General features: G+C 57.8%; 2 protein-coding genes across 2 annotated transcripts; both read right to left on the bottom strand.

Annotated features, from left to right (window-relative positions):
* Positions 1 to 418: 418 nt before the first annotated feature.
* Positions 419 to 2,856, bottom strand: SLS55_009011 (uncharacterized protein; the record flags this gene model as incomplete). The annotated part of the gene is made up of 2 exons (XM_066780416.1): positions 419 to 1,878; positions 1,932 to 2,856. 2 exons carry the CDS (start codon positions 2,854 to 2,856, stop codon positions 419 to 421), a joined length of 2,385 nt encoding a protein of 794 aa, XP_066629645.1.
* Positions 2,857 to 4,948: 2,092 nt separating this feature from the next.
* On the bottom strand, positions 4,949 to 9,459 carry TCB2_2 (Tricalbin-2; the record flags this gene model as incomplete). Its single annotated transcript, XM_066780415.1, has 4 exons — positions 4,949 to 6,423; positions 6,476 to 6,616; positions 6,677 to 9,085; positions 9,147 to 9,459. The coding sequence occupies 4 exons, from the start codon at positions 9,457 to 9,459 to the stop codon at positions 4,949 to 4,951; spliced, it is 4,338 nt and encodes a 1,445-aa protein (XP_066629644.1).
* Positions 9,460 to 9,472: the final 13 nt, after the last annotated feature.

Here is a 9,472-nt window from a genome sequence, read left to right as displayed (position 1 = left end):
GTCACTCTCAAAACTTACCAGACCTAGGAAGGAAACCATCCAGAGCAACATGTCAATATACCTCAACAGCATCGCTCTCTCTCTTCTTTCCTAGGAAGAAAATTCGATTGAAACTTTATGCGACTTCTCTTCTCTTCCAACCGCCACTAACACAAGACGCCCGCAGACGATCTGTCTACCTACCAGCCAGCTTTCGCCTTGAGTTAGTTCGTCGTGTCGTTCCACATGAACCAGAAAAACCCGCGGTGAAAACGCTGCAAATTGATAATCCAACGAGTGTTACAATATCCCCAAAACAAAACCTCCCCAAGCCCGTACGTATCCTGAAAGCCAGGATAGGATCGATCGATCGATCCATCATCACATCATTTATCAATAATCCTTCAATCTACAACCCTTCGCATACCCCAACACTCCATCAATGCCTCAAGCTCCCCGCAGCCTTATAAACCAACCCCTTAATAATCCCCGCCCACTTCTCCGCCGCCGCGCGATCACCTCCCTCCACAGCCTCGACGAGACCGGGGAACGTGGCACCAGCATAACCAGTCCACAAACCGGGCGCGAAGACGACGTGCTTGAACCACGGGCGGCCGTCGAGGCCGCCCGCGAACAGGAACTGGCGCTCCAGGAACTTGTATTTCGCGTTGACGGCGCGCACCTTGCGGTACAGGGCCACCTTCTTCCACCACTTCCACCAGGGAATCTTGTCGCGCGCCAGCTCCTCGCGGAGCTCCTGGGCGTCGGCGTCGACGCGGGCCGCCTCGCGGTGCAGCTTGTCGATGGCCTTGGCGATGGGGGTGAAGAGGGCCGGGAGGTCCCACGTCTGCTCGACGCCGGCGGCGACTGAGGCGGCCGCCTTGTCCTCGACCGACTTGAGGTAGCGCTGCAGGCCGACGGCGTAGTTGGTGGCGTTGAAGGCGATGACGGGCGACTCGATCAGCTGGGCGGCCAGCACGGCGAAGACCTTGGCGATGGTCTCGTGGTAGGCGAAGCCCGGGTCGCCGAACCGGTCCATCCACGCGAACGAGTCGTAGTTGCTGTGGTAGTGGTAGATGGGGCTCGTCGAGTCGGGCTTGAAGCCGAGGTCGACCGACGGGATGCCGGCGAAGTCCTGGAAGGCGGTGAAGTCGGAGCCGCTGCCCATGGTGCTGATGTGCTTGTTCCACACGTCGCCGACCGTCTGGTTTGCCACCGTCTGGTTGGGGCTCTGCACCTTGAGCGTGGCCTCGATGAGAGCGCCGTCGAGCAGGGGCGCGGCCGAGGCCCCGAAGTGCGGACCGGTGGCGCCGACATCGACGTTGATGTAGGCGACGGCCGCAGCGTTCAGCCACGGCAGGTATTCTTCAACCCACTCCGTCGAGCCAATAAGGCCATACTCCTCGCCGTCCCAGCTGGCGAAGACGATGGTGCGGAGCGGCTTCCACCCCTTGGACAAAGCAATGCCAAAAGAGCGGATCAGCTCGTTGAAGGCAGCCGACCCGGAGTTGGGGTCGCCAGCGCCACCCGCAATCCACGCGTCCCTGTGGTTGCCGAGGACGATGACTTCGTCGGGAATAGTGCCGTTGATGATGCCGATAACATCCCACTGGGGAGTAGTGACGTATTCCTGCTCATTGACCAGGTTGATGACCAGGTCGTCGGGCGAGGGACCGATGTTGTACTCGACGCCCTTGTGGCCAAGACCGCCGCCCTTCCAGTACTTGTTGAAGTCATCGGCCTTGGGCCCGTGGCCATTCAAGGCTTTGAGAAGCGGCACAGCATCGGCGTAAGAGATGGGCAGCGACGGAATCGAGGGGATCTTGCCCTTGACCTCGTCACGGGGAACACCGGGCTTGGACGGGTAGCCGGGGGTGGTAGGGTCGCCGGGAGCAAAGCCTGAACATCGGTCAGTTCATGCAGTGAAACGCGACGAGATGGTAGGGACTTACTCAAGAACTGAGTGCTGCCGCGCTGGACACTGCTGGGGTTCCTGGCGGGGCCTTCAGGGTAGGCCTTGTAGCCGTTCAACTCGGTGACTTCGCCATCGTCGCCGGGGTCGGAGTAGATGATGGTGCCAACCATGCCCAGGTCCTCGGCGCGCTTGACCTTGAGGCCGCGGAAGATGCCTCCGTACTTGGCGAGCGCGATCTTGCCCGTCAGGCTGACATTGGCCTTGAGCAGGTCCTCGTAATCCTGGTAGGTGCCGTAGTTGACGTAGACGTAGGGCGCAGTCACGTTTCCGGACGCGCTGTAGCCGTGGAAGGTGGGGATGCGGTCCTCGAGGCCGCTGGTGGGGTCTTCGTCCAGGACGTCCTCTTCCAGGCTCGCCTCGTACGCCACCTTCCACGCATCAACATCTTCCGCGTCCCTCTTGGCCTCGCTGCTCTTCTGGAGCAGGGCCAGACGGTGGCCGAGCGGGTAGTTCAAGTAGGTGTCGTAGGCCACCAGGTCGACCTTGGGGACGCCGAACTCCTGCCACTTCTCCTTGGTCCAGATGGCCTGGCTGATGTTCTTGCCGGCCAGATGGGGCCCGGCCGTGTAGTACTTGCTGTACTCGCGGGCCTTCTCGGCGCTGGGCGTGGTCAGGAGGATGTGCTCGAGCTCCTCATAGCTCAGGCCGTCGCTCAACGGCCATGCCCTGCTCAGCGTGTGACCCCCACTTATGGCGGCGGCGAACTCGTCGTCGGCGACGGCCTTGTCGCCCGGGTAGTAGGGCGGGAGGATGAAGAGCGAGGCGAGCACGGCGCCGAGGACGATGGCGGGGACGATGGCGAGCAGGTAGGTGCAGGCGCGGCGCAGGGAGTGGTTGGGGTATCGCGGCGGGCGGTCTCGGACGGGCACGACGGCGATGAGCGGGGTGCGTTCGTCGGCCATTGCGGCGTGCTTCTCGGCGTGAGTCGTGACCATTGCAGGCGAGCGGCTAGCGGAGAGACACAGAACTCAACTGCCCCATGTGCGATGGAGGAGCAGCGAGAGGCGTGGGGGGCGAGGGAGGCGTGGTTGATGTAGCAGCGAGAGCTGTCGAGCTTGGACCCGCAACTGACGAGCTCCAGCTTGCTGCTCCGTCATCCACGCGGAGAAATGCGATCGGCTGCCCGTCCGCCTTGGCCGAGCCGCCACTCGACACTGCTCTGCCGTCCATCGCATCTCTCAATAATCCTGCCCAGACTCTCGCCTGCTGCACATCTTCCAGCACGATACATACTGTGAGTACACGATGGGTTGCAGCTGCGACTGCTGAGCGGCACCCAAAGCGTGGATGCTTGATGCTCCCAGATGACGCCGATTCTACGTCTAGCACGCCAGTTTCACCACCATCTGATCGTCAGAATATCCGGTTAGCCTCGTCTGTGCATCCCAGCCAGGTACCCTTCTGTCCGGGCCAGCGCCACTTCTCCCAGTTCCTTCTCCTCCACGACCATCTCCAACAGGTCGCAAAGCTCAACAGCTTCGTCGCTGCTCCACACGCAGCCGACAACAGCCTACGAAACGTGCGCAGCCAAACGAGGACGCGAGAAAAGCCTTGTCCAGCTTCGGAAGCCCCCCGTAAAGTGGGAGGAGGCTCGGCTGATTTCTGCAGGTCCGCGTACACGTTCGGGTCGAGGCAGGACCTATGCCGGCTCGGCGTGGCGTCGCCTTGACAGAAGAAATGATAAGCCAAGTCAGTCGCAACGACCGATGAGAATCGCCATCGTCAGATTTCTTGACCCTCGTATGCTTCATCTTCGGCATCTACATCGCCTATCAGCCGACGGCGTTTTTTGGTTTGTGGCAAAAGCACTCCAAACCCCGGCGCCAGAAGAGCCGAGATCTCGTGTCTTCGACATCAGAGGTGTCCGGCGGGCGTCAGGTTCGAGGTGAAGGTTTCGGTCGTCGTGTGTGATCGAACGGACGTCGAACAAGTCAACTGCCGTCGCATGACGATCTGCCAAAGCAATAAAACCGAGGTGATGGTTTGTGTCTTTGAGTTCGATGAGCGAAGCCGTAGTGCCACGGCTGCTAGTCTCTAGATGAAATTATATGAAACTTGGTCACTCGAGGCGCACCGCCTAGGAAGCCCTATTTCTGATACCGCCTCGAAACTAACACGGGCCTAACAAAGTTGAACAAGCCAGCCCCATTCCTCCCGATAGCTGAGTGCTCAAGTGCGAATGAGTGGGTAGCCATGCCGCCCGAGACGAGACTTCAGTCATCTCTTCGCTCCAAGCGCTGCTAGATACCTGCCTCGTACCTCGTGTATAATGCGGGCGAGGCAGCACCAAAGCCTCAGCCTGACATCGACCCTTACGGAGTCCACACCCCACAATCAGATTGGAGACTGAGCATATGGAGCAGCAACTTTAAATCGAATCCTTTACACAATATCATTTCCTCTACGCGGATGAACAATGCACGTGGGTGCACGGAAAATAAAAGTACACACTGGTATAGCCCCGTAGCGGCAACCAAAGGCAACGGAAGCCAAAATAGACCAGAAGAAGAAGAAAAAATAGAAACAACCACGACAAGTATATTCGAGTAGAGCAGTAGAGGAGCAAAGGCAAAGGAAATGTCTGTGTCGAGCTGTCGAGTTTTTACCACTAACAATAATCGCCGATCGCCACCCATCACCCGAGCCAAACAAACCCCAAGGGAAGAAGTCCCGTTCCCGGCGAACGCGGAGGGAGGGAGCGAGGAAAAATAAGAGTGCAAGAGAAAAGAAGAACAAGGAAACAAGACAGGCCCCATTACCCATCCGCCCATACTACAATACACCACAGAGCCCATCGCCTCACACCCTACCCGTCGTTCGCGTGCGTCACTTGAGCGTCGCCGCTCTCGAGAGGGAGAGCAGCTGTGCGCTCGTCATCATACCCGCCGCCTATTTACTCCGTAGTCCCGTTTTTGCAGTTCCATGAAGCCACCATCCCAATTTTTAGGAATCCCTGTTACTTAAAATCGACAGACCTGATGTTGTTCATTTCGTTTAGTGTCCACTTGGCGTCACACTCCTGTCTCTTCGAGATCCAAACATACCCCTCGTCCTGATGCTCTTCGGGCTACCGCTAGCCGCGTTGCTCATCTGGTCGCTGGACATGAAGCTGGTGCGGAGCAAGACCGAGCCGCCACCCGCCTTGACGAGCTTCTCGGCGCCGCCGCTGCCCTGGTCGTCGAGGAAGAAGACGTGGTCGCCAAGTTCGTCGTCGGAGCCGAAGGTGCTGTGATTCTTAACCGTGATCTTGAACTGCGTATCAGCCGTGCACTGTGTTCTGACCGTCTCGCGGTTGGGGTCAAAGTCGACCGTGCCCGAGGACGACTTGATGTCCTTGGTCTTGTGGATCTCCTTGAGCTGGCCCTTGGAGTTGAGCATAGCCAGGTGGACGCGGACGTTGGCAGATGGCGGGTAGCCCATGGCGGTCAGAATGCCAATCGATGCAACGCCCGATTCCGCGCCACCTGGGGAAGGGCCAAAGCCCGACGCGATGGACGCTGCACCCATGGACTTGTGGCGCGAGTGCGGTGTGGTCGGGGGCTCTGCGGAGTCAACGTTGATCTGCGGAGGGGAAGAGCTGCCAGCGGCGGCGTCACCGTTCGGTACAGGTGGCGGAGGAGACTCGTCTTCGCTGTCAGCGTCCTTGGCTCCACGACTCTTGCGGCGCCCCTTCAGGCCAAGAGCCTTGCCAACACCACCGCCGACGAACGTTGCGCCCTTGATGACATTGCCTCCAACGAATACTGCGCCCTTGCCGACACCCTTGACGGGAGCGCCAATGACCTTTCCGGGGGCGGCGAAGGTTCCAGAGAATGTCGACGAGCCTTGCCTCGAGCGCATAACGAACTCTGGTTTGAACAACATCTTCAGTCTGATAGCGCCGCTCTTGCCATCGAGGCCAAGAGTGACCTCTTGCTGCTTGAACGGCTCAAGCACGTTCAGATTGATGGCAGCGCCGCCCAAGAAGTCAGCCTTGTCACCAAAGTCCCAGTCGAACACGTCCACTCTGAACTCAGCAGCGGTTCTGCTCCTGACCGGAACCTCGAAGAATTCGTTCCATGCGGGATGCAGCGTCTTCTTCTGCTTATCCGTCTTGTAGACGTCCTTGCCGTTGAGAACAAACTTGCAGTACGGGTCAGAGTAGCCGTTGCGGTCGGCAGCGGGGAGATCTGCAGCATCGAGAACATCGACGCGGAGAGTTCCGCTGTTGTTGAACGACTCCGACGGGTCCAGCTGCATCTTCACGGGAAGATACTTGAGAGACACGGTGACCTTGTTCTCCTTGCCATCCTTGTCGCGGAAGGAAAGAACGGTCGGGGTGTACAAACAGCGACGGAGAGTATCGAGAGTAGATCCCTGGAGCTTTCCGATGATCTCGTCCTCCTCACCCTCACCCTTCTTGTCAAGGTGCTCAACAAGGCGCAGAGTAATACGTGAGAAGTCGAGTTCGCGGATCATGGCATCACCAACTGACAGACGATTAGCACTGGCTGCAGATTTCTACCGGGAAGAAAGCCTTACTTTCGTTGAAAACCGTGTGGTTCGACTTGATCTTTGAGCTGGAGTAGCTCGCAAAGATCTGGTCATCCATGAGAACCTCGAGGTAGCAGTCCTTGTGTGCGAACTCGCCCTCAACGAGCTTGAACACGAGCAGACCGGACTCTGTAATCCTGATGTCAGTCTTGCTTCTCATTGAATTTGTGGAAAGAATGCAAAACTTACCGTACTCGCTCAGCTCCTCGGCATTCAAGGTGATCTTAGGCACTTCTGGCTTTCTCTCGACCACTGATTCTTGCTCCTTCTCGCCTTCGGCGAGCTTCTTGGCAAGATCTGCCGAGCCATTAGTGCTGACGCGGTTGAGAGATGAGATAGTACCGCTCTGCTCATTGCGCTCAGCAAGCATCGCGGAACCAGTGCTGCTCTTCGGAGTGTGGCCAGGAGTGCGGCTAGGTCTTGAGTCCATGCTGGGACGGCGAGTATCCATGCTGCTGCGTGCTTCGTCGGAGTCCTCATCTTCGGGATCGACAACGTTGAGTACGGGGTAGAAGGAGGCCGAGTAGTTGAGGTTACCCTTGGGCGGAGACGTGGGGCCCGTGCGCAGACCGTGAGACAAAACAGTCTTGTCCTCAAACACCTCATACTCGCCGTTCTCGTTCTGCTGGAGGAAGTCTTCCACGGGAAGTTCGACATGACCCAGAGATCGATCCTTGCCAACATTTTCCTCGTCCATGACCTCAAGAATGAGCCTCTCGCGAGATGTGTGAACAGGTACGTAGACAACCTCGTCCCAGTCAGGGTTGAGGTTGTTCTTGAACGTGACAGTACGGCCCTTTTCGATACCAGAGAGCAAGACGCGGACGTAGGGATCAGACTTGCCCATGGTCTCGACGTTGCGTAGCTCACGGGCACCGTGGAAGTGAAGACGCATGACACCAACGGGTTTGATGTAGCCACCACCTCCGCCAAGAGCGCCCTTCAGAGCAACGGGCTTCCACTGGAGCGTCATCTTGGCGCGGCCAGTCTTGACTCCGGCCAAGTTAAACCAATCCTTACCCTTCTCCATCAAGTCAAGCATATCAGTAAGCTTGACCTGGTAGGTGCCAATGATAGGATCGGTCGCGAGGTCACGGTCGTCCTTGATGACGAGGCCAAGCTTAGCCTTCTTCCTGTCGGTGATGAGCAGCTCCTTGGTAGCGTCAGGCCAGACGGGGTTGTTTGTGCGCTTGAGCTTCTTCGAAATGTGGACTTCCTTGCCGTTCAGCAGGAGAACTGCGTAGGGGTTGAGTTGACCGATCATGCTCTTGCTGTTATCCAGCTCCTTCGCTTGCTCGACCGTGAATTTGGCAATACCAGTAGACGATTCCGGGGGAGGCATTTCGGTGCCATCTTCATTCTTGAAGCCCTCAAGGACGGGGAAGAAACGGATGTCTGCATGGATGATACCGCGCGGCCTGCCATTGGCCAGGACCTCGAGACCCTGGTTCTCAAAGAAGTCGTTCTCCTCAAGCTGATCAAGAGCGAATGAGGCAACACCGAGCTCCTTGTCCTTGCGAATCTCGTTGTAGTCGTAGACTGCCAGAGTAAGCGTATCCTTGAGAGTGGTAACAATGACATTGACGGTTTCGGCCCAGTTGGGGTTAGCATTCTCGTGCACGGTCTTTGTGCGTCCAAGCACCTCCCGGTTGTTGATAGAAACAGTCGCGTACGGGTCTGGAGTGCCGGAGAACTTGTCAGGGTTCTTCAGGCCCTTGGCACCGTGGAAAGTGATCTGCAGGACACCGATAGCCTGGTCGACAGGGTTGCCAGCCAACATCTTGGCGATTTCAATCGGGAAGACATTCGGCGCGTACATCATGGGGCCAAGGTTGGCATGGATCTGTTCCTGGATGAACGTCTCCAGCCCAGGGATGAAGTTGATATCAAAACCGAAAGTGTCACCACCAAGGGGCTTGCAGACATAGTCGATATGGGGGCGCTCAAGGAAGCAGAATTCGACCTTCTCGATGTGCGGGAAAGCAAGCTGAAGTTTCACCTTCAGCCTCATGATACCGGAGAAGGCCATGTCCTCAACAATGACATCAAGGCCCTTGCTGACCACGCCCTTTCCGACACGAATTTCGAGCACGACCTTCGGGTTCTGCTTGTTCTTGATCTGACGAGCCGTGAGATCCGAGACATCGTTCGGGGTGAAGCTGAATTTCCAGTCCATCAAGACGACGTCATCCTGGGTCTTGGGGTAAGTCTTGACGTGCTCCATGCGCGGCGGCTTGGTGCCGAGTACGAAGAGCTTCATCCTCAAGCTTTCCAAAAAGGTGGGGCATGAAGTCGAGAGGACCTGATCGACGGTGCTGATAATAGTCGCACAGAGGACTGGGGCGTAGATGGGCCAGAATTTGACCAAAAAGCTGTTGATCCACTCCAGGCTCTCAGTATCCGTCTCCAGGCGGGCCTTGGCCATCTCGCGGTTGAGGTCGTCTCGGAAGTTTCTCCGTACGCGGCGGATCGAGGTACGGTAGTAGGTTGCGCAGAATGCCATGACGATGAAAAGCCAGCCAAGGCCGCCGCCCAGGACGGCTATAACCCATGAAGCGAAGCATGAGAAGGCAATTACACCGGCGTTCTGGTACCAGTCTAGATGCCACGTTTGTCAGATGGAATCAGGCAGGTTTGCTTAGCGAAGGGCAATGCTTACCTCCAAAGAACTTGTCGTCCAGCGCGCCCTCAAGAAGGGTTTGATGGTCTGCCAGTGTGCCCTCGTCGTCGTCGTCGTCGAAATCGCCGGGCATGCCGAAGCGTGGAGCCCAGCCAACGCGGTCCCACTTCTTCTCCTCGTCCTCCGGGGCGGTCACGGCAGAGAAATCCGACCTAGCCGTGGGCGATACGGGCGGCGGCTCAATGGCACCACCGGCCTTGTCGGGCTCGGGCAGGTCATACTGGGCAATGGTGCCGTCGTCCTGGACGCGGATTAGCGGGATGGTCGTGCTGTGGCGAGACAGAAAGCCCATGGCGGCGAGGGCG

Source organism: Diplodia seriata (assembly GCF_021436955.1).
Source record: "Diplodia seriata strain FDS-637 chromosome Unknown scaffold_9, whole genome shotgun sequence".
Lineage (NCBI taxonomy): Eukaryota > Fungi > Ascomycota > Dothideomycetes > Botryosphaeriales > Botryosphaeriaceae > Diplodia > Diplodia seriata.
Note: the sequence above shows the minus strand (reverse complement) of the source record. Positions and strands in the feature narration are given on the sequence as shown.